Source organism: Neomonachus schauinslandi, chromosome 5, assembly GCF_002201575.2.
Source record: "Neomonachus schauinslandi chromosome 5, ASM220157v2, whole genome shotgun sequence".
Classification (NCBI taxonomy): Eukaryota; Metazoa; Chordata; class Mammalia; order Carnivora; family Phocidae; genus Neomonachus; species Neomonachus schauinslandi.
Window position 1 is genome coordinate 52,505,985 of NC_058407.1, and position 27,642 is coordinate 52,533,626.

General features: G+C 41.7%; 1 protein-coding gene across 2 annotated transcripts in view; it reads left to right on the forward strand.

Annotated features, from left to right (window-relative positions):
* The window catches only part of PPM1H (protein phosphatase, Mg2+/Mn2+ dependent 1H), a 243,754-nt gene that overhangs the window by 67,694 nt on the left and 148,418 nt on the right, over positions 1–27,642 (forward strand). For both annotated transcript variants that reach the window (XM_021678641.1, XM_021678639.1), the window contains exon 2: positions 22,770–22,935. In XM_021678641.1, the coding sequence (XP_021534316.1) occupies positions 22,770–22,935 (166 nt within the window). The remainder of the gene's footprint in view (positions 1–22,769; positions 22,936–27,642) is intronic.

Below are 27,642 nucleotides of genomic sequence, written 5' to 3' on the forward strand. Positions count from 1 at the left end.
AGGCCTTTCATGATCTCTGTTCTGACTGCCTTTCCAGGTTAAAAAAAAAAACAACAAAACTCTAGAGTAGGGGGGCGCCTGGGTGGCTCAGTCGTTAAGCGTCTGCCTTCGGCTCAGGTCATGATCACAGGGTCCTGGGATCGAGCCACATATCAGGCTCCCCGCTCCGCGGGAAGCCTGCTTCTCCCTCTCCCACTCCCCCTGCTTGTGTTCCCTCTCTCGCTGTGTCTCTCTCTCTGTCAAATAAATAAATAAATAAATAAAAATCTAAAAAAAAAAAAACCCAACAAAAAACAAAAAAAACCCTCTAGGGTTCTTCTGTAGTTTGGTATACCGTAACTTTAGGGTAGAGAGCTTTAACGCAACAATTGAAAACATAGGTGATCCATGAACCAAACTTTCTCATAAATGAATTTTATTTGGCCCACACAGTGTTTTCAAATGTAGAAATTTTCCATAATATAGATTCTTAGCTTCTATTAAAATGCCAGGAGACTTGGCAGTACTGAGCCATATTCCCATAATCAGCTGGAGCTGGATTCAGGCTGTACCCCTTTGCAAGAGCTCATGCTCTTCCCTTTGCTGCAGGCATCAGTACCCTAGATGTAACATTCTTGCCCAGGAAGCATTTGGGTCTGCCCTGCTTCCATGGACATTCATCCCCTGCTTCCAGGAAGTCCTAGCACTGAGGTTCACTTCCTCATCTGCTTCTTTCTCCACGACCATATTATGGTTTCTCTTCTGGAATTAATCTACTACTGGGAGTGAAATGGAGAGTAAGAAGATAGGTGTTTTAATGCACAAGCTGTGTTTGAATGCACAAAATGTGCTGGGGAGAAGGAGAAAACAACTTGCAAAAAAAGTAGTCATTAGAGGGGCACCTGGGTGGCTCAGTTGTTGAGTGTCTGCCTTCGGCTCAGGTCATGATCCCAGGGTCCTGGAATTGAGCCCCACATCGGGCTCCCTGCTCCGCGGGAAGCCTGCTTCTCCCTCTCCCACTCCCCCTGCTTATGTTCCCTCTCTCGCTGTGTCTCTCTGTCTCTCTCTGTCAAAAAAAAAAAAAAAAAAAAGTAGAGTCAATACAGCAAGAAACAATTTTAACAAATAGAGAAGGGGAAGCAACAAAAGGTCAGCTGTCGTGAAGTCCTTGTCTGAAGGTTTTGTGGTTTAAAAGGCGAGTGAGATTATCTAGTTAGTTTCCATGACTTGAAACTTGTAATTTGTTGGAGTGTTTTATTTCAGTGCTTCATGATGATAGCGAGCATCGAGTGAGAGACCTCTACTGTCCCGGGAAACTTTGCAAAAGTCCCCCCCGCCCCCCACCCCAATCCTCTTTGATGCTTGGAAGGCAGGTGGTTAGAGTAGCCCCCATTCACAGATGAGAGAACTGAGGCTCCTAGCTTCATTTTGCTAGTAAGGGGACCAGGTGGGATTTTTAACCCAGTCTGGTTTGATTTTTAAATTGATGCTGTTTCTGCAAACCTATTAGTAAGTTTCCAGCATCACTTCATTCATAGTGTATGTTGTTGTATTAGGCAGGCCCGAGAGGCAGTTTTCCTGTCTGGAGAAATGGAGGTGAAGCTTCTCCCGCCTCACAGGACTGTTGGAGTGTTCACTGAGATGACAAATGTGGACGTGCTGGTAAACGACCAAACGCTGAGTTAGCCAGAAGAGACGGTGCAGCTCCATTCTCCCACCCCCACGTCCATACCCGCTGCTGTCACGGCGGAAACCTAGTAGCAACAGTTCCTACTGCTGTGGATCAGACACGGGGGGAGCGGAACATGGCCCTCTGGAAGGCAGAGGTTATGGTTTTGTTACATATAACCTTGACATTTAGAAGGAGGAGCGGGAGGCCTGCCAGTCCTGTCCACAGTGAGCGGGAGGAACAGCATTAGATGAGGATTTGGGACTTGATAATTAGGGTTACTGCCATATGACCTTGAACAACGTGGGCAATTTTTTGTACTTCTGTTTCTTCATCGGAAAGTTGAAAATGTTCATCCAAATCGTTTCCAAAGTCCCAGCTCTGATTTCCCACAATCATCAATTTAAGTGACATTGAACTGTGTGCCTGTTTTGTTTCTTGTTGCTTTTTTTTTTTTAAATAATGAATATTTATCCAGGACTTTAGCCTTGTAAGGAATACTTTCAAAGGTTTCAATTGTTAGTTCCTTTCAACACTCCTGCCCCACGTCCCCAGAGGACCACCACATACTTATTACGCTTTCTCCTTAAGCCTCTTGTGTTGATAAAGATCTCTGTTAGCACATGCTATATTCCTTTAAAAATCTGTACTTGTGATTTTTTTATTAATGTTTTTTAAAGATTTTATTTATTTGAGAGAGAGAGCACAAGTGGGGAGGAGAGGGAGAAGCAGGCTCCCCCCTGACCTGAAGGCAGATGTTAAACGGACTGAACCACCCAGGCGCCACTATACTTCTGATTTTTTTAATGTCATTTAAGAAGTGAAAGAGAACCCTACTGAGGAAATCGTAGCCAGAGGCCCCCACAGCAACAACAGAGGCAGGACTGTCTTTTGGGATTTGAAGGGCCTGCTGCCTAGCCTGGGTGTCAGGCGAATGCTTTGTTTCCCTTCATTCAGGTGATCCACTTCCTAACTTCAGATTTTTGAATGCAAAGTGTTGAAGGCTTTTCATCTGGGATTGTTCAACAAAACAATGAGCAGTAAGAATTTGGAAGAGGAATGAGGCCATTCCTTGGCTAACTGATGTGAATGAGCAGCTATTCAGAGTTCTGATTGCTGGCTACAGTTGTGAAAGAATCATTTCTATCATTCGCTGAGACAGTTAACTTCCTCCAAAATGTGGCCAGTGCTGTTATTAAAGATAATGTATCAAGCTGTTTAAAATGCAAGTCACTGCAGGGTTCATTTTAAAAAGAAGTTGGAGTGTCTTGGTCTACCTTTGGAGGAAGAAGGAGGACAGAAATTTGAACCAATGACTGATTTCGTAGTTGGTTATAAAACTGTGACCTGTATATGTTTGGAGATCTGACCTTGCTTTTATATTCTATGCCCTGCCCCGCCCCCCCACCGAGTTTTCTAGATGAATGTTAATGAGGAACTGGAATTGAAGATCACATGCTTTGGGGAGGCTTGTTTCCTAATTAAGTCACTTCCTTAAGAGAAACCTCCAGTATCTCTTCCAGGGATTTATTTCCCACTATGAAAATTATCAGCGTGTTGCTACTAACTTAGCTTTGGATTTTATACAATTTTAAGCAATTTGTGTTTGTATGTAATTTGAGGGTAAATAACAAACAAATGGTACTTTTTGTGTGAAGAGTAGAGGTAAGGAAGACATGAAATCTTTAAGCTGGCTTTTAGGTTATAGTCTCCTTGAAATGCTATTTTAAAAATATTTTTTTTGGTATTCCTTTCCTGCTCATCTTCTCTATCTGGCAGAGGGTGAGGGATATTTAAAGCTCTTCTCAAAGCTTTGAATTATAAAGCACTTAAATTATAGAGGTGTATTGCTAGGCAATAAAACTGTCCATAAGCATTGAAATGTATAGTAATACTTACCTTTATCTCCTTATTTGTTTAAGACCTTAGAAAATTCAGATTAACAGCGTTTCATTTTTCCTTTCAATTGAGTCATAGACACAGAGGCCACTAAGACTACAAAGACTACATTCATCGACAGCTGAATGGATAAAGAGGTGGTGTGTGTGTGTATATACACACATATAAACATACACACAATGGAATATTACTCAGCCATCAAAAAATGAAATCTTGACATTTGCAATGACATGGATGGACGTAGAGGGTATTATGCTAAGCAAAATAAGTCAATCAGAGAAAGACAATTATATGATTTCACTCATTTATGGAATTTAAGAAACAAAACAGATGAACATAGGGGAAGGGAGGGAAAAATAAAAGAAGATGAAATCAGAGAGGGAGACAAACCATAAGAGACTCTTAACTCTAGGGAACAAACTGAGGGTTGCTGGAGGGGAGGTGGGTGGGGGATGGGGTAACTGGGGATGGGCATTAAGGAGGGCACTTGATGGAATGAACATTGGGTGTTATATGCAACTGATGAATCACTAAACTCTACCTCAGACTAAAAAAAAATCAGTTTCGCCTCTATAAGCAACAAACAAAATGAAATTTTTTTGTTGGCTTATTCATTTTTTTTGTTTGCTGCTCAGCTTATTAAAAGTCTTCTTAGACCAATTGACCATTACCAAACTTAATTTGAATGGCATGCAGCCTGTCCATTTCTGTAAATACTCTGTGAACTTTGTTCTTATCCTTCCTACCTACCTTCAATTCCCCCAACCAGGGTTCTCAGTGCACTTGATTTTGGAACCCCCCCACCCCCTTAGGTTAGACAGACATATAGTAGAGGGCATAGCCTCTCTTTCCCCTGCATTTACTGTGGGAGAGAAGGTAAAGATGTTCCCTTTAGCAATGAGTTCCCCATAGGAAGAGCCCTGGGAATAGAGATTTCCATCTGAACCAGCTGCAGTTTCCCTGCAGTACTAGTAACCTTTACCTGTGGATGCTGGAAAAGTATCATGCATGTGAAGTGATACTTCGGCACCATGTGAATATCCTTTTGCTAATTATCTTTCACCTAAGGGTTGAGCATAGGTTTATGATCTTTGTCCAAACCAAATATTTCATTGGGGATTGTCAAGTGATTGTTTTCTAATTATCACTTCTTCTATGTACTGTATAGCTTTTTTCTGTAGAGAGGACTTTTTAATTGGAGATGAACTGTTCTTCCATGTGTACACACACACACAGGATCATCATTTAAATTATTCCCTTTAATTATCAATTTTCAGAATAAGCTAGCATAACAGTCACTCCCAGTGGTAGTGAGTGAGTTTAATTCCTTTAACTCTATGGATTTAGGGATTTGTTTTCCTCTATGTAAAAGTCTGTATATTTTTGATGCTCAGACTATCTCAGATTTAGCCAGTTTTAGCCCCTTCAGACATGCTCGTGTGTACTTCTGAAATGCCTATTATCGTTGAATCCTTCTTTACTTTCTGATTCAACCTAGTACTTTCACTGTGTCTTACTGGGAGCCAGCCATTTTCCCAATCTTTATCTTTTCCTGGGGAATGGTGCTCTGAATACGCACACTCCTGTGGTGCTGTTGCTCCCGGGCCCTTGCAATGGACAGTTATGAAATATATGTGTCTCAACAATTGAATTCCTATTGATATTTCCAATTTCAATTTAATATTATATGGTTTTCCTTATATTTATATTTATTGCCTTATATTACAGATCTGAGGACTTAATAACATTGATGCTTCCTATATCCTAATAACACATGTAACATAGTTTCAAAATGTTAATACAATATTTCTGAGCAAATTTTAAGATTTTTCTGCAATAGTTTTCTCCTTAGATTATATCCCACAGTTGTTCAGAAGTCACTTGCAATAACCTGTGTGATTAGATTACCAATTTAATATACTGTTTGAGGTTGTTTTCAACTATAGTGTGTACATTGTTTTCATTTTTGATTTAATTTTCAAAAGTCAAAAGTTTTTTTTTTTTAAAGATATACACACTTAAAAAAGTCTCAGTTCCTTTCCTTCCTTTACCCCTTCCTCTCACACATAACCCCTATAGGTATCGATTTTTATTAGTTGCTAGTTTATTCTTTCAGTGTTTTTATTTGTGTGTGTGTTCTTGTTTTCTCTTACAAAAAAACGCGATGTAATATCACTTTCTTCCATTTACTGTATCCTGGAGATCACAGTAATGACATAGATTTTTTTTAAAAAGAGCAAAAACTTCTGTTTGTGAAATGTTCGTAAAAATCTCTGCTTACCGGAAGTTTTCTGAGTTTTAAAAGAATAATATGAAAGTTTAAAACTGTAAATTATCAGTAAATTGTTGACTATAAAAGCACATTAGATTTTGGAAGTGTCTACAGCTTTAGAGTTTGGAGCTAATTAAAAGGTGTCAGTTATTGTTCAGTGACTCTCTAAATTGCTGTATGATTTTTTAGGAATTTGTGAGGGACTTTAGAGCAGTTGTTTACGAGTGTCACCTTCGGATTAGAACTAAAGTCTGTTTATGGAGAGGTGGATGCTATTATCAGGTGTTTTCCTCACTTATTCATAAAAACAAGCAGGCAAGTGAAATACTTATCTGGAAACTAGTACATTCAGTCCCAGACAGTGCATTTTATCATCTTAAAAGTTTTTCTGGGAGGGAAGAGTATTTTAGGACTTTGGATCCTTACCAGTGGCCACTCGTAACCTCTTAATTACCAGATCTAGCAGACCCTTGAACTATTCCTGGCATCTGACACTTTTCTTTCTTAAATCCTCACCTCCTGGCTTCGGTGATGTTAGCAGAGCCCACGTTTTCCTTCGGAATCTGCGAACTTTTCGGCTGCCTTTCTCTACTGTGTAGGGTGTGGTGGAGTTAGACCTTGGAATCTGATAGGGATCTGAGTCTGGCTTTACCACTTGGAAACTGTTTGAACCTGGGCTAATCAGCTTTCTGGATTCAATTTTTATCAAATGGGGCAAATAATACCTCTCCTATCTACCTTATCATTGGGAGGTTCGAATGAAATAATGTACAATTAAATTATAAAGTACTAGTTATATTAGTCTTTTTCTTAAAAAGTATCTTGTAGTTAATAATTTGGAATATAGATAATGTACAGTTACCTTTGACGTGAGAATAGTTGCCCCAGATGATAATTTACCTTCGATGTGTTAAACAGTCAAAATTCCCTTCTCCTCTTTGTATTGCAGCCACTTCCACCATTGGGAGGAACACAAGCTGCCTGTGGATTGCCTTTCCCACCCCCACCTCCTCTTAACCCATTCTCTTTTACTGCCAGCCATTTCCTAACCTGAGTTTCAGGTATGATAGACCCAACCACCACTCCTCAGACTTCCTTCCCCTTAGCTGGTGATCCCATAGAGCCCTACCAAGACTCATTCTCAGCCCCATCATGGGGAGCCCCCTCTGCCCCAGTCAAGCTCCTGCCACTCACAGTGACTGACCCTGCGCCCCCTCAAGTTCATGTTCCTGCATCCATGCGTCCATGCCTCCATGCCTCACTGGGATTCTCCTTTCCATTTCTAGAAGCCTCTTGAACTTCTGACTCTACCAGGACTAGCCAGCAGCAGTGGCTTGTAAACTAGGGGTATCACATACTCTTCCTGATCTCACTGGCATGAGGGTGCCTTGTTCCCTCATCCAAGGGAATTCCAGTCCCTGGCTAATCCAAGGGACTGTGTTTCATCTAGGCCAGTAAACTTAGTGTCATCAGTAAACCCAAAGTGTCACTACCGCTTGGGAGCTTTTCTCAGGTTTTACCTTCCATCTACTAAGTCAGACTCTCTGGGAGTGGGGCTCAGAAATCCATGTTTTAAGAAGCTCTCCAGGTGACCCATATGCTCACAAAAGTATGAGAACCATTATTAATAACAGAAGTTGGAATTCTAAATGTACTTTTCCATAGAAAAATGGTCATAAATATAATTTATGACCATTTTTCTCTGGGGCTTCCATTTGGCTTGCTTTTTATCTCTCAGTATTGTGTTTTGTAAGGTTATAGTTTAGTAAAATTTCCAGGTAAGCCTGTAAATGAATCTAATGTTTTGGTCAAAATGTAGGTTAAGTTGATCAGTCATCTTATTCACCAACTTTTGTACTATAACCCTTTAGGAATGCACTAGTAAGTTAGAAAGTGTTTTGAAAATGTAGCGTGTAAGAATTTTTTTTACTACTTCTATTTACTGATTAATTCATGCTTCGTGTCAATGCAGAAAGGATATGTTGCAGCCAGCTTACAAACATAGGCCATTTAGAAACACAGTGAAATGGAAATTACCCTTATGGACCTTTTTATGAAGAAAAATTCTTCCTCCTGATTTCTTTCCTCATGCTCCTGGTTCTGCTATTAAAATTCATTCTAGCCATTTAGAGCCTATTTCTTGCTACAGCCAGGATTCTGGAACAATGAGATCTATTTTAATCTCTAGACTGAAATGCAGTAGGGAAGATCATCAGTTAACCTCATTTTGAATCTGTGGAATTTCCAACAATTCGAGACTTAAATAAGTCCCTCTGTGTTTCAGGCTCTTGGTTGGGAGTAGTGATTAGCTCTCAGTTGCTAAATTTCTAATAATGGAATATTCCACTGTCTCCTGATGATAAGTTTCAGAAATCGTTCCCTATATTAGTTTAACATTTATTCATAGTATACAGTTAAAAAATCTTCCCAACAACTTGGATTGGCTCAATTCATAAGAAGTTTAGGATATTCAGGTACTGAATGGCCATTGGCTCTCAGAAGTGTATCTCAGTGCCTATTTTTGATCATAATAGTCAAAATTTTGTGACCTTAAAAACAGTAGGGGGCGCTTGGGTGGCTCAGTCATTAAGCAACTGCCTTCTGCTCAGGTCATGATCCCAGAATCCTGGGATCGAGCCCTGCATGGGGCTCTCTGCTCCGCAGGAAGCCTGCTTCTCCCTCTGCCACTCCCCCTGCTTGTGTTCCCTCTCTCGCTGTGTCTCTGTCAAATAAATAAAAATAAAAAATAAAAAAATGAATAGTTTCTCTTTTACTACTTAGAACAGGTACCTAGAGATTCTTGAGCTGTGATAAGACTTTTTTTTTTTTTAAGATTTTATTCACTGAAGCATTTTACATTCATTCATAGTCTTAATTCACACAGTAGCTCAACTAAAGGAACTGAATTTTAGAAAGGTTAACTAACTTACCCAAGTCACACAGCTAGTAAATGGCAGAGCTAGGAAAGCAGTCCAAATTTCTGGTAATTTCCATGAGTGTAACAAGTGCACTACTTAGTGGTTACATTGTGGTTTTAAGAACTCCAATAAAGAAGTGCTTGTCAAGCAGCCTGAGGATGATGTGTTGGTTAAAATGAGTGTTGAAGGACAAGGGGGCATTTGTCAGACAAGAGGTTAAGATCATCCTAGGCAGAGGGAAAGGCATATATCAGGGAATTGTGCGCAACAGCACTACTTTCTGTAAAGCAATGGCTGTTTTTTTTTATGGCAGAGAATAAGGAGGTGTGGGGAGAGCAGATGAGAGGAGGATGAGGATATGGATAAGGGCCAAATCATGAAGACTAAGGAGTTTACATTTTCCCCTAAAATCTACATAGTCCATATGAAGGAATTAGAACATGGGAGAGACATGGCCATATTCATGGCTGAGAAAGGTCAGTGTGGCCATGCTGTGCAGGATTGATTAGGGGAGGGGACAGTTAGGAGGTGTTTGCAATGGAACTTGGCCTAAACTAAGTACTAGTTGTGACATACAGGCTGAGGGACTAGATGTGGGCAAGAGTATACTCAGACGCTAGGAGGACAGGGATGTTCCTTGGAATTCTTGGTCCCCTAAGACAGGAACAACAGAAGGAAGATTGCATTTGAGACGGGTAGACAGCAGAAGGAAAGAGAAAATGAGGTTTGGGCAGCTTGAATGTGTGCAATGTGCAAATGCAGAGTTCCCGAGGGCATTCAGAAATACAGGTCAGACACACCAGAGATCTGTGCTGTAGATACGAATATGGCAGTGCTTAATGTTTAGGTCTTGAATGAAGCCTTGGGAATAGAGAAGATCTCCCAGGGAAAGTTTGGTAGGAAGAAAAGCAAGCCAAATGGAAGCCCCAGGGAACAGCAACATTTGAGGCTCATTTGCACACTCCCACATTAAAGGACTAGTTGGGGATAGGAAGTTTGAGTTAATCAAATTTCTGCTTGCCATATGGCTAGAGACCAAATACGGTTTACAAGGTATCACGGGATTGTCTTAGACAAGGACCACTCTAAAGCTATGTTCCATAATAGATAATTTTAGCTCTGAAAGCAGGTTAGATTTTACATTAACTGGAGTTGGGGATGGGGACAGATAGAGACTCAACAGTTGGAAAAGAAGGCTTAAAACCTTCTCATTCAGTGCAGAGATCCTCAGAGTGTCCCTGAACGATGATCAGCCAGCTTTTGGACATTCCAGTGGAGGGAATTTCTGCTTTCTGACATAATTCACCGTGTTGCTGGGCAGCTTTACACTGATGACTTCAGAATTGTCTTTGTACTACTTCCAAGTCCCCCTTTGACCTCTGGAGTTTCCCTCCTGCATAGCAGTCTCAGTGTTGAGAGGGCACCATCCTGGCCTGCCAAGGCCACCTGGGTCAGGCCTCACTGTTAATAGAGCGTTACTATTGAGCAGGAACTTGGTTATAAAGTAGAGACCAGCAGTGGAGTTAACATTCCACCTAGAGATGCATGAGGTTGTTTCTGTTTTATCAGCCACTTTGTTGCAGATGTTTGGAGCTCACTTTACATGTCCTGCTCCCAAGTTCATTAGCACTTATAATTAAATAAATTTTTTCTTTGGAACAATTTTTCTTTGGAACATAGAGTTATTTTCCTTGAAGCCAGTTGATGGGAAGCCCCAATAAAAATATTTTAAGCTTTAAGAAACAAATAGGCTCAGAATTCACTTATTCTAGTGACCCCCATGGGATGTTATGGAGAAAAAAAGTTCATTTATTCATTCATTCAACTAACATTATTGAGTGCCTACTCCCTGCTATGTGACTTGAGATGGGGAGAAAACAACTAACATCAATATATGGCATTATGGAGCATACCTCTTTGACTAGTTGAGATATATTGGTAGCCCACCTTGTCCTTGTTATTTAAGGATGATACTGGGCATCCAGTTTAATAGTTTACATCCTTGTCAGTGTATTTGTCTCCTTCAAGGCCATAGCAAAGTCTCATTGTACTTTCTAGAGAGCTTTTTGAGGGTGTAGAGATCAGTTTGCCTAAAATGACTCCTGTTGGCCCTTGTGGGTGCCTCAAGGTTTAAACGTTTTTTGTTTTTGTTTTTTCCCTTGTAAATTAGGGAGGGTTGAAGTGTTAATGGGTCTAGGCACAAAGGTAAAAATGTTTGACCAGACAACAACCAGCTTTCAAAGGGCTACTCTTTGTATTCAGGCTTTAATCTGGAAATAAAACAGACTTTCTCTACAAATTAGTTAACAGGGATGAAGATTTTCCAAAGCAGATTATTTTCAATTAAAATAAAGTGTTTTGTATGTTTTTTTTTTAAACAATGACTTAAGTAATGAGTGGGAATTTAATTATTGCTGTTAATGTACATTTGCAGTACATTGCTTGCCTCGGAAAAGGAATGTTGGTGTGCTGAAATCATGGGACATGTCACAATTCCTTCTTGCAATACCTGTGTTCTATTTATAAGCTGTTGTGCAACTAATTACAAGAGCTTCGTTTGTGTGAACACAGTACATCATTTAAAACCTCAGTTGCTAGGAGAAAATGCCAAAACAGATTGTCTAGGATGTTTAACTGAATCGTTTTGCGTAGGGTATTATTGATGGGGCCAACAAAATGAGGATAATGACACACCTTTCTCGTGTGTAGGGTTACAAGTATTAACTAAGTTGTTGGGTGTAAAGCTCATAAACAGCTGTTTTCTGACAGTCACACAACCACCCTGAGAGGAAAGTACTGCTCATTGTCCCATCTTACTGATGAGAAGCTGAGGCATAGGGAGATAAAGTGAAAGTCACACAGGTACTTACTGGCTGATCGAAACATTAAGACCTGGGGAATCTGGCTCCAGAGTCTGCTCTTAACTGCCTTCCAAATTTTTAGCATATAGAAACCTGTTTGCCTGCCCTTCTTGGCATTTCCTGCTCTGTTGTGTGTCGAGGCAGCTCAGCCTGTGAATTTGAGGATAGGTGGACGAGTGGCCTTCCCCTCTCATATAAGAGCACATTTTAAAAGATCTTTTCTAAAACCAGGACTCAGAATTCTCAGGTTAAGAGTTTCATCCTTCTTACCACCAAACAACCCTCTTCTGTATAAAAATATTGTTCTTGTGTTGCCTTAAGGTTAAAAAGGAAGATAAGGGAGCTCTGGATTGCCCAGAACTTTGTTTATCCCAGAGGAAGGGAAAAGTCAAGATTGTATCAAGTTTATGAGGAAACTGCTAATTAAAAAGTTATATATTTTAGGGCGCCTGGGTGGCTCAGTCGTTAAGCGTCTGCCTTTGGCTCAGGTCATGATCCCAGGGTCCTGGGATCGAGTCCCACATTGGGCTCCCTGCTCGGCAGGAAGCCTGCTTCTCGCTCTCCCACTCCCCCTGCTTGTGTTCCTGCTCTCGCTATCCCTCTCTCTGTCAAATAAATAAATAAAATCTTTAAAAAAAAAAAAAGTTATGTATTTTATTTGATATCTGTTGAGATTAGTGTTTTTATCTTTTGGTTTCATTTTGTCAATTTAAACCTTTTTGAAATGCACACTTTTAAATTACACTTTTGAGATTGAGTTTCATTTTGTTTTGAAAAAAATGCATTTTTTCAAAATGCATTTCTTTGACATTGGTGATAGTTCTGATATATCTGGTAAATAAAGAAAGGAAGCCTTTAGAAATAGTAGCTTCAGGCACATTGCTTTTTTTTTTTCTTTAATTGCCAACAAAAACTTCTGCAAGTAATATTGTTCTAAACTGGATTTATTTAATGCAGACTCTCCAAACCTGATATCCGTTTTGGGTAGGTTTTATTTTCTTCTCATTTGACCCCAACAGAGTGGCACTGTGGCCTTGAATGGGAATTGCTCCAGCATCTGACAGGCCGCAGACTTCCTTATTTAAATGGGGGAAGTTGGACTTTGGTGGTATTAATGGTTTTGCCAAAAAGATCTGGTGAATAATGGAAAGGAAATGCCCAACAACAGCTTTCTGGTTTTTATCTTTGCTTTGTTGAAAGTTCATTTCTAAACAGTCAATATGAAGAAGAAAACATTGATATGTACGTGAGGAGATCTATGTGACAACACCATAGCTTCTTTTGATCTTGAGTGTTTGCTCTTTAATCTTTGGTTATTGAATTATATTGGTGAGGGAGATAGAAGCTAACGATGGCTCTCAAATGCTAGGAGCAAAGTATATCCAAAGCTAATGTTACTAATAACACCAAGACGCACACGAAATTCTATCCAAATCGATAACTCTCTTCTCTGCTTCACTTCTGTATTACATGTAATAATACGAAATCGTCAGTATTCGACTGTTTTTGACCTACAGCAATTTTAGACCATTCAGTCGAATAGTTATTAAGTTCAGGAGTAAGCACACATTTTCTATAAAAGGTATCGATTGTAAATAATATATATAGGCTTTGTAGGCAGCCTCTGTCGAAACTATGAACTGCCGTTGTACCTGGAAAGCCACGATTAACAAATTTGTAAATGAATGAACATGGGTGTATTACAGTAAAACAGTAAAACTACTGACACTGAAATTTGAACTTAATATTAATTTTCACCGGTCACAAAACATTCTTATGATTTTTTCCCCCGTCACATACATAAAAATGTAAAAGCCATTCTTGGGGGCCATACAAAACAAAGCAGTGGCCCAGGTTTGGCCTGAGGGCCATAGTTTGTGGGACCCCTTGTTAAGCCAACATGGGCTGCCACTGCCTCCATAATTTCTGGTACCAAGAATTTTCTGTTCACTGACCTTAAAGCAATTTCATTATCTCCTCCTCCAGCACTCCCCACCCCCAAGTCTTCTCCTCTCCATTCATAATCGGTATACCTGGTCTGCTCATTCTGCCAGTGGAAACCTGAGAGTCCTCCTCTTTGCTCCTTTCTCCCCTGTGACCCCTGTCCAACAGGTCTTCCTGGGAATTCTTGGGTCTTTCACCTCCTCTGAAACCCTCACTTCTACCCAGCGCCAGTGCTTGATTCATGACCCCTTGGTCACCTACACTATTATAAGAGACCCTGGCTGATCACTTCCCCTTTGTCATTTATCCTGTATAAACCATCCTCCATTAAGCCACTAATGTTATTTTCCTAAGTAGTTTTGATCATATGAATCCTTTGTTTAAACAGTCTTAGATTCTTCCTGTGGGTCATAAATTCTGTAGGATAAAGTTCCATAGAATTTCATGGTCTGGTTCTGATGTAGCTCCCTCAGCAAACCTATACCCAGGCCACACCCAAACCCTCTTTATAAAGTTTACATCACTCTCGGCTTTCACAGGCTGTTCCTCTGCCTGGAGAGCCTTTTCTTGTCTTTTCTCTGATTGTTGATTTTCTCCTTCATTCCATAAGGCTGAACTCACTCAGATGCCACCTCCTCTGTGATACTTTACCTGACTCTTTTGTTGCAGAGTTGTCTCCTCTTCTGTATGCTCAGATCCCTTGTGACACACACCTTGATATGGCATCAATCTGAGCAAACTGTAGTTATTTGTAAGGAAGTATCCCCAACTACAGATGACTGTGGGCTCCTTGAGAGTGGAAACCACATCCTAGTCTTCTTGGTTCATCCCCATGTGGTTATACAGTAAATATTTTTAAAGTAATGGTTTCGATCAGTATACTATGTATCTAATAATTTTCTTGGTTTATTTATTAAATCCCAGAGATCTGGATGCAGTGTTGCAGAATCAAATGCCTTGGGGCCAGGCTGGTTACTTGAGTGGCACAAGTAGACAGAGTGAGGTCTGGGGTGAGCTTGAGAGGATATGTCCTACCTCTGACTGTTGTCACAGGAGACTGTGACAGGTGTATAACCTGATGTACTGTTTTTCAAGAGAAAAAGGAAAATGAAGATTTTAATGTAAATATCCTAATTTTTCAATATTGGCAACTAGTTCACTTTTTTTTTTTTTTTTAAAGATTTTAGAGAGAGAGCGAAAGAGAGAGCGTGAGCTGGGGGGAGAGGGAGAAGCAGGCTCCCTGCTGAGCAGGGAGTCAGACTCGGGGCTTAATCCCAGGACTCCAGGATAATGATCATGACCCAAGCCGAAGGCAGACGCTTAACTGACTGAGCCACCCAGGCACGCCTACTAGTTCACTTTTTAAAGAACATTTTGTGGGGCGCCTGGGTGGCTCAGTTGGTTAAGCGACTGCCTTCGGCTCAGGTCATGATCCTGGAGTCCCGGGATCGAGTCCCATATCAGGCTCCTTGCTTAGCAGGGGGTCTGCTTCTCCCTCTGACCCTCCCCCCTCTCATGTGCTCTCTCTCTCTCAAATAAATAAATAAAATCTTTAAAAAATAAATAAATAAATAAATAAAAAACATTTTGTGTGCAAAAATTTAAAAAATTTAAAAATAGTAACCTCTCTGGGGGCTGAATGTGAGATCCCATTTAGCATCCCTTGATTGGTCACATCCCTTCATGACAGACAGAGCCTGGGAACCAGAGGTGTGAGGTTGCCTGCTGGAAAAGATGTGCATGTATGTGCTCTTTTCCCACCTGTGTTTATCTTCCTTCTTGACACCTCTGTCTCCTCCATGTGTTGGTGCTTAGTCACCTTCCAAAAGGGGAGAGCCTAACACCCCAGAAAATTCCACTTCCTGACATCCTTTTTCCTCCCTGGTAACACCTGACTGACTGTTAACTGAATGGGCTTGGATGACCTCCTGTTCTCCCTCCTACCCAGAGGTGGCTGAAACCATCTGGGAGAAGCTATTATTCTTTTTTTTTTTTTTTAAGATTTTATTTATTTATTCATGAGAGATAGAGAGAGGGAGAGAGAGGCAGAGGCAGAGGGAGAAGCAGGCTCCCCGCGGAGCAGGGAGCCCAATGCGGGACTTGATCCCAGGACCCTGGGATCGTGACCTGAGCCGAAGGCAGACGCTTAACCGACTGAGCCACCCAGACGTCCCGAGAAGCAATTATTCTTGATGGATGTTCCGGCTGTTTTTGCTGATGGCTGTTACCAAAGGCTTAGCTGCATGGTCAGAACCATGGTTTTCTAGTATACCAAGAATGAGAGGTTATTAACTCCCTTGGAGCTAGGAATTAAGTTGTCTTTTTTGTTTTTTTTTCCAGCTTATTTGGGAGGGCAGTAACCACTTCAGAGAGTCACATGAAACATTGCCTAGGAGGTTACTTAGAAAAGAGAATTTTAGGGGCGCCTGGGTGGCTCAGTCGGTTAAGCATCTGCTTTCGGCTCAGGTCATGATCCCAGGGTCCTGGGATCGAGCCCCACATCAGGCTCCCTGCTCAGTGGGGAGCCTGCTTCTCCCTCTGCCTGCCGCTCCCCCTGCCTGTGCTCTCTCTCTATCTCTGTCAAATAAATAAATAAAATCTTAAAAAAAAAGAAAGAATTTCAATAATCAATAGTTGTATTTGGTCTTCCATAAATGAATTATTTCCGTTCCCTCCCCCTACAGCCTTTTTGCTGTCTGCTTCTCAATTATATATGAATCAGCAATATCTCACTTCACCTGATGGCCTTTATAAACTACTTCTTCCTTCTTAGCCAGTGTAATTACTCTCCTTAGCAGTAGTTACACTAGTGTGAACTGTTTAGCCTAAACTGTTCAGGCCTTTATTTCTTTTAAAAACAAAGCAATATAATAATAACCAAAACAACCAAGCCGAATTCTGTATTTGGTCATCTTCTGTGGGCTCTGCGACCTGAGCTTTTGAATCCAGGAGCCTGGGGATCCAGAAATGGCATCTGTGGGCAGGTCTAGATGGGAATCTAGACGTAGCACAGTCATGACCCTGTGAGTCCTTCCCTGTGTACAGAACACTCTTGCATGTGGCTTCATTGTGGCAATAATTTTGAGAAGAGGGCTCAAAGGAGCAGATGTCCTTGCTCAAGGTCCCTGTTCTGGGGGTGTCATGCGATGCCACTTGAAGGCTCTGGATGGGTGGAGGTGGCCATGTGTCCTTGAGGCAGGCAGAGGGATGCTGAAGGGGAAGGAGGGGAAGCATCTCCTCAGATTTTCACAACTGCATCAAGTCCCTTGGGCCCAACAGAAGAAAGAGCTAGCTTTGTCTTGGATCTAATATTAATAATATATCCTGAGTGCTCACTGGGTACCAGACACTGTTAAATACTTTCCATGCTGGGGCACTTAATTCTCATGCTCTGCTATGATCAGAGAGGACTACTATCCCCATTTTAAAGAGAGAAAGTAACTTGCCCAAGAACACACAGCTAGGACCAGTAATTAGCGGGGACCAGGTTTGGACTCAGTCTTTCTAACCATTTTCCCTGTTGTGACGTCTCAGGAGTGTATGGGCAAGGAGGACGTTGGTGAGGAAGGAGTTGACAGCCGTCCCGTACTAGCACAGTAAGTGAATCCTTCAAAGAAGATGTCAGCTGGGACTCTCCTCTGTTGATTGAATTTGTAAATCCTTTTGAAAATGGTTCCATTGCTTGTTCTCTGGGCCTGTGTCCTTCGTGACAGGGCTCACGACTTGAGTATACTTGGAGTATTTGTCTGAATTTAGTAATAGGGACCTGTTCTCTGTGTCATATTATCTGATAAGTGTCCTTGTCAAGATTTTGAGCAGATGATAAGACAGATAACTTGATAATTTAACAGCTACAATTAAAACCAGGACTTTACTGCTGAAAATCAATTGAGTTTTTAAAAATTTGTGACGTGGAGTATTTCACAAACAGAAAGAAGGAAAACAAGTTTCTTAAGCATATGACGGTGGCACAGAATGAATCATTTGCTCTTTTTAAATAGGTTCTGCTATTGCCGTGGTCTCATGGTCACGTTCATGCCTGGTACTCAGGTCATAGCTTCAAGCTGTGTCTGATACACACATAGGATTTCTGACTTCCAAGTCCTTCAAATTCTGTGTGTACCTGTTTTTACAAGGGGGAGAAAGCTAGGTGTTTTGGTACAATTGAAGGTAGACAAAGTCCTAAAATGAATTTAACTAATCACATGTCTCTCTCTTGAGGCAAATATGCCGTGGTTTTCTAAGAGATGAAAGAATTGGATGTAAACTCTTCATATTGAGGAGACAGTAGCCATTCTTCCCATTCGTCATCCAACAATTCTCCCACCTGAATTTTAATCCTAACTTAAAATTTTTCCAATTCTTTATAGATGACCAGAAATCCCCCCTCACCAACACACACATAACTTGGCAACTCCTAGAATTTAATCCACGAAGTACTGCTCAAGAACTTAGGTTTGTAGAAGTTATGTAGGTTGGCTGAACACTTGGCCATCCACTAGCTGTGATTTAACCTTTAAAAAGAACAACGGTGGTGGCTAACTCACAGCGCTGACAGGAGGCTTGAATGAGTTAATTACTACATGTAAAATGCTAACAACAGTCCCTGGCGCATAGTTCATTCTCAACAGATGTGAGATACTATTATTACTCCACATCTCTGGAAGTAGCAGAGTTGATTTCTGTTTTTCGTTCCCTCATTCAGCAAAATTTGTTGAGCACCTGCTGTGTGCTGTGTTCTGGGGAGAGAGCCCATGTTCTTAATTGCTATGCTTTATTGCCTCCAGTTCAATTCCAAGGAAGATAGTTTCCCTCTTTGTAGGCAATTGGAAAATAAGTCACTAAAGATAGGACAGTTCATGGTCCACCAGCATTTTGTTTTTAAGTCTTCAAAATAAGCATCATGCTAAGATAAAGAATGCACATCTTAAAGTCATTCCTCTTGATCTCAAGATAGTGCTGACTTCATGCTGGAGCAGAAGACAAGAAGTGAGTGTAGTTACTGATTCAGCTGCTTAGATTAAATAAAATTATTGACTCTATTAATAGCGTGATGCTCCTCTGCTCAGGGAAACAAAGTGTTTCTCAGTTTACTCTTAGAGGAATTAAAGGTTTCATTTACGTTTTGTAAGCAGATCATTTGCCTTTGAAGAACAAAATAAAATATTTAAGTTGATAGAGGCCGAGCTTTTTAAAGCCAAAGTAAGCTAAGAAGAACCAGGTCTTTCTACTAAAGCTGTGTGGAGTAAGGAATTTGAAAGGATATAAAATATGGGACAAGAATTGTGTGTGTGTGTGTGTGTGTGTTTTTAAAGGCAGTGGCTTTAAATTAATGTGACTTTAACATCAGAGTAATAATCAGATATCTGACCAAACAGGCTTCCTGGGTTAGGGCTGCTGTCTCCCCATCAGGGCGACATTTCTGACTTTTTGATATTTCATTAGTGTCATTCACAAGCTGTATTCAACCTGAAATGGCAAAGGAAGGCCACCAGTGATTGTTCTGCCACAGTTCGCTGGCTTTGATGAGTCATTGCAGTACAGCCCTCTGAACCAAGTGCCGATAAGAATAGATCCACAATAGGAAAATAAAACAACTGAGAGCTGAAGCAGAAATCGCTGGGAGCTCAGAAGTATGTCCACGGCTCTGCCGTATTTAGCTGCGTGACCTCATGCACGTCAGAGTCCTCCAGGGCCCCAGGCTGCTCGTGCATAAAAGAAAGTTTCTAAGGTTTCTTGCTGAAGTTAGGTCAACTTCGGAGTTTAATATCCACTGAGAGAGAGAGAGAGAGAGAGAGAGGAGGTAAGGCCCTTTCAGGTGACCGCGATTCAGCAGTTATGTAATTACAGTAGCTTTGTTGACCGGTGGACAACAGCAGATGAGTCAGCCTGCCGTGTAGCTATCGGAGACCAGTGATGCTTTTTTTGTTACAAAAAGACTTGACGACACAGCACAAGTTTAGGTGCCAGTGGTCAGGGTGATGCCAAGTTCCAGAAATAGCAGCTAGGATGTTGTACAGAGGACAGTAGGGAGGCGACGGTGGTCACCAATTGGTTTTCCTAGCCAGACCTCACTTCCGCTTTCCGTGGGGAAGCTGTTCCTGTGAGAGGCATGGGGGGTGTATTGTCCCCAGCCGGCCAGCAGCCCACCCCTCACGTGTCGCTTGGGAAGTCACTACCAGTGACTGAGAAGAGGCAGGTGGTATTTCAGACCGCCTTTGTCTGCCTGGTTTGGTTCTCCAAGGGTCGATGCGAGAGCCACAAACCGCTGGATGAAACGTGGACTCAAGACCGGCAGATCTGAACCATCCATCCCTCATCCTCCCTCTGAGCCCTTTCTCCACTCGTTACAGAAGAGGGAGCTTATTCCCATTTCTCTCAGGCCTGGTACTGAGCTCCCCAATCTGCTTATTCTGTGCCTCCCCACACAGTTCAGCTTGGCCCACCACAGACAGTGCAAGTCCCCACGTGTAATAGGAAGAGGTTGGGTTGGGTGGGGGTAGGGGGGGTCTTTCTGCATCCTAGCTGCACCACTTCTTGGCTGTGAAACCTGGACTAATTTATTTAGCTCAGGTGGTAAGTGTGGTAGTATTAATAGTCTTCATGCAGGTAGCCACACGGTAACTTAAACCATATGAAATTACATTTTAACTTAAACCATATGAAAATATCTCCTCCTTGAAGGAGAGAGAGTGAAGGTGGGGCAGAAAACTAGGCCTTGATCTCTCCCAGCCCCAACCCTCCATTAGCAAGAGTGTGTCATAAATACCAGAGGCAGATTTGACCTCATAGAGGTCACAAGGATCCCCACCTCTCTGCTCAGGCCCCTAGGACAATGAGTTTCAAACTCTGTAAGCAACAATCAACTTTTTAAAAATCTTACACCAAAGTGTAATACGTAAAAGGAGTAAAAGTAGGCTTTTGTGTATAAACATGTGCTTAGGTTGAAATTTATAATAAACCCACTAAGGATTATGAAGCAGTTTTGATTAACCCAAAAATTTGAAATAAAGGTGATAATAGATGACATATCTATTTTTCATATAACATTTTTCATATAACATTTAGATAAGTAATTGTAAATGATAAATTTTTTAAAAAATTTCTCCTTCCAATCAAGTGATACCAGTCAATTAAAGAGAAAAGATAGAAGGCATATTATGCCAAAGCTGCCTGAATATATAGACCATGGACATTTCTGTGTTCATGTGTAACAGATGGGAATGAACTTCTAAATTATTGCATTTTTTTCCAAAATGATGTACATTTAAAAAATAAATTTAAAATAAATGTTAAGGGGCACCTGGGTGGCTCAGTCGGTTAAGCGTCTGCCTTCGGCTCAGGTTCAGGTCATGATCTCCAGGTCCTGGGATTGCCCCCCTCCCAGGGCTCCCTGCTCAGCAGGGAGTCTGCTTCTCCTTCTCCCTCTGCTGCTCCCCCCCGGGCTCGTGTGTGCTCGCACTCTCTCTCTCTCTCGTTCACTCTCTCTCAAATGAATAAATCTTTTAAAAAAAAATGAAGTAAATGTTAAAACATCTGAAATATGTCCATACACTCCCAAGGTTTGGCAGAAGGATGCTCGAAACATACTCCCTTAGATCTTGGGTCACTCGGATCCCTATTTGCTCTCTGTTTCCTGTTTGGTTGTGGCGAGTGTTCATTGGCTTATGGAAATCTACACAGTTTTCAATACTGAGAGCCATTTGATACAAAAAAATGGTTAAATCTGGATAAGATCTGCAGTCTGATTAACAATTTTTCATCATTGTCAGTTGCTTGTGATATTCTACTATAGGGATGTCAAATAATACAGTTGGGGGAAGGTGCATGAAACTCTGCAATGTGTTGCAATTTACTCTGAGTCTATAATTATTTCAGAATTCAAAAGTAAAAAAAATTATTTGGAAAGGATTATCTTATACTTAGGAGGATTACAATCAGCTTGATAGAGTGGTGTACACATCACACTTACAGAATGGATTCCAGATTTCTAGCTGTCTCACCTTAAAAAAAAAAAAGCATCTTTTCTTTCCTTGCCACTGAGTTCTGTTCCCCACCCCTCTACATTCCTTCTATTACCAACTGTAACACTGTTGAAGTTTTGAAAAGAAAAGGGGGGGAAATCGGAGGGGAAGATGAACCATGAGAGACTATGGACTCTGAGAAACAAACTGAGGGTTCTAGAGGGGAGGGGGGTGGGGGGATGGGTTAGCTTCGTGATGGGTATTAAAGAGGGCACGTTCTGCATGGAGCACTGGGTGTTAAACGCAAACAGTGAATCATGGAACACTGCATCAAAAACTAATGATGTATGGTGATTAACATAACATAATAAAATAAAATTTTAAAAAGGGTAAAACAAAACAAAGAAAACACAGCCAATGGCAAATTAAAGAGAGCTCTCTCTTTTGGGAAATCTATTTTAGCTGCTAATTAATTAATTAGAAAATGATGCTGAAACCCAAGAGTTCAGCTGCAGTCACCTGATACAGAAAAGGTAGACGAATGATGTGGCATGTTCTTCTAATGCATTCCTATGCTTAAAACAGTAATTAGGTCAAAGCATTATCAACATGTTATAATACCATATGGTCACATGTCCAAATCAGAGTGCCCTATAGCCTAATGTAATGGTGCAATGTGATGAATATTATTCTATAGGAGAAAAAATGAAGGATTAAAGATAATTTAAAAAGAATATACCTTTGATGCACTCACTTCTCTGTGAGTAAAGTAAAAGTGGGCACGGCGGTAGTGAAATGTGGTTCTCTGTTCTCTTGGATTTTACAGTGTGCTGTAAATTACTGCACTACCTTATTCTTTGATAAGATTGATGGTGGGTTTTGCTCTTTATCACTTGGAGAAATGCAGCAGAATTCGCCCCCAGCCTGCCCATCTGTCTTCATGGTAATTGCCAGAATAGTGATTGTCTCCTGTGTTTTGACCAGAATGGATTGGTGGGGTTGCTCACAGCTGTCAGACACCTGGGAAGGTGAGCCGGGCTTGAAATAGTGCTTTAGGAAATGTTTTAATGTGTGCTAATATAATTCCATTTTAGAAAAATTAGTTTACTCGGGAACATAAAATACCAAGACCACAGGGTCCTGTGCACTAGGTAGGGCTTTAGTTTTGTGCCAGTTGTGGAGACTGCCTAGGCTGACCCTTGAGTCTGAGCTCTGAGCCTTCCAGAAATTTCTGTCTGACCATTCTCCTGGCTTCTTCTGCAGGGTTATCAATGCTGGGAAGAGCACACATAATGAAGACCAAGCCAGCTGTGAGGTCCTCACTGTGAAGAAGAAAGCAGGGGCCATTACCTCAACCCCGAACAGGAACTCGGCTAAGAGACGGTCCTCCCTTCCCAATGGGGAGGGGCTGCAACTGAAGGAGAACTCGGTAAGACCCTCCTTCACCCCCAGTTCTCAGGTGAGAGGCATATGGGCACCCTGGCCCCCCAAGGTGCTAGAGCTGAATCCTGGTCTGTAATGGGAGAGTAAAAAGCAATGTCCCCAGAGTTAGTGGAGCGGCCCATCTCTACTCACGGTATCACACAGTCAAAGCTGTGTGTAAAGTCAAACACATGTGTGAAGAGCTGGTGTTGATTAGATTCTTAACACTTAGAGTAAATAAAACACCCACATCATATATAGATTCTGTTGAGATACAATATATATATTGTTTGGTGGTTGTAAAGGAGCCACTTTAAGATTTTTGTGAAGGAGACGGTCTCCGGAAGCCTCTCCTGAGGGATGGAAGGAACTCTAGCCATTGGCTTGCAGCCCTGCCCATGACTTTGCCCCCTTCTTCCGCTTGCCTGTCTGTTAGAGTTGTCTAGTGGGAGCCTCTGGCTGATGCTCTTCCAAATTAATCCTTGTTTCAGTTGGCCCAAAGCCCTTGCATCCCATGGGGCAGCCCTGCAGACTGAATGCCTTGTTGACAAGCCACAAAGCGTTTCTCCTCTCTTCAGTTTCTGGAGAAGAAAGCAGACATCCTCAGAAAGTTCTGAAGAAGCACTCAGAAAAGTATAGGGAGTAATTGGTACTCTGTCCACCAGCAGATTATTTAGCTTACAGAAAAGAAACATTGAATGAGATGATCCAATGTGACTTTTTATTCTAATAATCTTGAGGATATTTTTGTATATACATTTTTATAGGATTGGAAAGGATCAGGAATCTTTTCTTAGTGTAAGAAATAGTATCTCATTGCATTTATGCGCAGGGAATAAGAGTACTGATATATTTTGTTCATACTAGTTCAACTTAGAAACACAGTGACGAATGGAGACTCATCAGCTGTACTTGTGTTCAAGGCTGAAGGAAGCATTGACTGGGCTTTTCCCAAAGAGCAGGAGTCAAGGACTCAGATGGGCAGTACAGAATAATAATGGTTAAGTGCACAGACTCTGGAGTAGTAGGTTTCAGAGCAGTCCATCACCATCCATCATCTATCAAACCATTCAATTTTAGGATGGTTATTCTTTGAGCCTTAGTTTCCTAGAAAAAGAAGTAATAGTTACTACTACCAAGTATGGTAGGAAAAGACTGGTTGGAAGTATGAAATCCATTGTCCATGGAAATGTTGAGCCAGTGTCTTAATTTATAAATCCTTGATAAATGTGAGCAATTATTATCCTAAAGTCAGTTCCACTTTAGGGATTCTCTGTGGATAATGTCCACTGAATTTTGTATGTTTATCCATTTGTAAAGTGAGAGATCACACAATTTTCCTTCATGCCTATTTGACAGAATTGTTTTGAGGATTGAGTTATTAATGGAAGAGGGCTCAGAAAATGTGAGATATTGATGATAATTAGATATGGGTGCCGGTGACTTCATGTTGCTCTTTTCCCTGGTAGTTCTCCCCTGCTACCGGGATATGAAGTGATTTCTGTAAAAATTAGTCAGCATTGACATTTGGCCCAAGGCCAGTTGATGATGTCATTTTTCCTTGTTGCTAAGTTCCTCCTAGAAATGGAGCCAGGAATAACTTTTTAACTTCCTTTCCTTAAGAACAGTGAAACCAGGGGCACCTGGGTGGCTCAGTCAGTTAAGTGTCCGACTCTTGGTTTCAGCTCAGGTCATGATTTCAGGGTTGTTCGATCAAGCCCCGAGTCGGGCTCCCCACTGAGCGTTAGAGCCTGCTTAAGATTCTCCCTCTCCAGGGCGCCTGGGTGGCTCAGTTGGTAAAGCGTCTGCCATCGGCTCAGGTCATGATCCCAGGGTCCTAGGTTTGAGCCCCGTGTGGGGCTCCCTGCTCAGTGGGGAGCCTGCTTCTCCCTCTACCCCTCATCCCCCTCTCTCTCTCTCAAATTTTAAAAAATCTTTTTTTTTTTTTAAAGATTTTATTTATTTATTTCAGAGAGAGAATGAGAGAGAGCACATGAGAGGGGGGAGGGGCAGAGGGAGAAGCAGACTCCCTGCCAAGCAGGGAGCCCGATGCGGGACTCGATCCTGGGACTCCAGGATCATGACCTGAGCCGAAGGCAGTCGCTTAACCAACTGAGCCACCCAGGCGCCCCTGAAATTTTTAAAAATCTTAAAAAAAAGTTTCTCCCTCTCCCTCTGTGCCTCCCCCACCCCCCTTGTAAATAAATAAATCTTTTTGAAAAAAAAAAAGAACAGTGAAACCAGTGCCTAAGAACTTTAGGATGGAGCCATGAACCTCGCCTGTGATTGTCTTGAAGCTCTGTGGGGTCCTTGTTCCAGGAGGCAGTGAGGAGGTGCCAAGCAGAGTGGACCCTTCCCGCCCTCCATTTCCTGCTTTAGGCGCAGCCACTTCACTTCTATCTGCCTTACATGTTAGGCTTTTTATTAGAGTTTAAGGCAGGAGCTGTGCTGCCATTTTTTAACTGTGGGAAATTATACATAACATAAAATTTACCATTTTAACCCATTTTTAGGTACACAGTTTAGTGGCATCAAACACCTTATTACCATTTGCTGCCATCCATCTCCAGAACTTTTTCTGAAATTGAAACTGTACCCATTAAGCCCTGACCCCCATTCCTCCCTACCCCCAGCCCCTGCCAGTTACTATTCTACTTGTTTGTCTATAAATTTGACTACTCTAGTTACCTCATATAAAGTGGAATCATACAATATTTGTCATTTTGTGTCTGGTTTATTTCACTTATAATGTCTTCAAGATTCATCCATGTTGTAGAATGTGTCAAATTTCATTCTTTGTTAAGACTGAATAATATTCCATTGCCATGTGTACACACCATTTTGTTTATCAGTTTGTCCATCAATGGACACTTGCTTCCATCTGTGAATAATATTGGTATAAACATGGATCTACAGATAGCTGTCAGTCCCTGCTTTCAGTTCTTTAGGATTTGTGGCCAAAGTGGAATTGCTGGATGATACGGTAATTCTGTTTAATTTTTTGAGGAGCTGCCATACTGTTTTCTACAGCAGCTGCATCATTTTCCATTACGACCAGCAATGCACAGGGTTCCAGTTTTGCCGCATTCTTGCCAACACTTTTTGATTTCTGATGTGTTTTTTTTTTTTTTTTAAGTAGCCATCCTAATGGGTGTGAAGTGGTAGCTCATTGTGGTTTTATATTTCCCTAATGATTAGTGATGTTGAGCATCTTTTTATGTGCTTATTGGCCAGATATAGCTTCTTAAGAGAAACATCCGGTGTTCTTTATTCAATATTTATTTATTCTATATTTGAGTCCTTTCCCCATTTTTAAATTAGGCAGTCTGTTATGTTGTTGTTTGCGCTACTTTTTAAAAGCTTGAAAACCATGACTTGCTGTGCCACAGTTAACCCCTGAGCACTTGCTGTGTATCAGAAACTAGATGCTGAGGATTCAGCAGGGAATGAAATTGACAAAAGTCCTTACCTACAGGGAACTTACATCCCTTGAGGGAGACCAACAATTAAAATGTATCCCATGGCAGATACTAAATGCTATTGGAGGAGAACAAAGCAGAGATGCAGGCATATAGGAAGTGTGAGGTGCACGGGTGGTTAGAGAAGGTGCCACTAAGAAGGTGATGTTCGGGCACAGACTGGAAAGTGCAGCTATTTGGAGGGAGAGCTTTCTGACTTTCTAGACAACTGCAAGGACCCTGAGGCAGGAAGAGGCCTGGTGTTCTCAAGAATCAGCGAGGAGGCCCCTGTGGTTGGCGCAGAGAGAGTGAAGTCAGGATTGCAAGAGATGTTGTCAGAAAGGCAATGAGAGTGAGGTGAGGCCATCTCGCAGGACCTGGAAGGCTATCATGACTTTGGCTTCTACTCTGAATGAACAATTTGCTAGCAGGGCATGCTGGATATACTGCTTAAAGGAACCCAGTGACTTTTCCCATTTAGAAGACACCCCTTAACTCAAACACAGTAGTGCTTAGAAAGGGGTAGTAACAGTATAGGATGCAGCACAAATCATCTGCAGGGGACAAGGAAGGTGGCTCTGCTCCCCTCCCCTCTGTGTGTCTGTCCCTTTGCCTACCAGATACGTATTGAGTGCTGAGACTGCCTTGTGGGTGAGATGAACTCAGTACAGTTCCAGTCCTCCTAGAGCTGAGTTGAGGAGGGCCAGAGTCCAGCAGCAGCAGCGATACAGTGGAGTGAGTTTTCAGAGAAAGATCTTAAAAATCCAGGTTGTTTGGAAGCCTAACTCAGATGGGTTACCGGTGGTTTGGGGAACAACAGAGGAGAGGGAATGGGTCAGATTAGGGAATGGTTCCTGGGGAAAGTGACATTTGAGCTGTCATTTAAAAAAGTGAGCTGGGTGGCTCAGTTGGTTATGCATCTGACTCTGGATCTCAGCTCAGATCTTGATCTCAGGATTATGAGTTTGAGCCCCACATCGGGCTCCATGTTCAACACAGAGTCGGCTTGTCCCTCTCCCTCTGCTCCTCCCCTTGCTCATGAGCTCTCTCTCTCAAATAATGTTTTTTTTTTTTTATTTATTTGAGAGAGAGAGAGCATGAGAGAGAGCAAGCACATGAGAGGGGGGAGGGGCAGAGGGAGAAGCAGAGCCCCCGCCGAGCAGGGAGCCCGATGCGGGACTCGATCCAGGGACTCCAGGATCACGACCCGAGCCGAAGGCAGTCGCTTAACCGACTGAGCCACCCAGGCGCCCCTT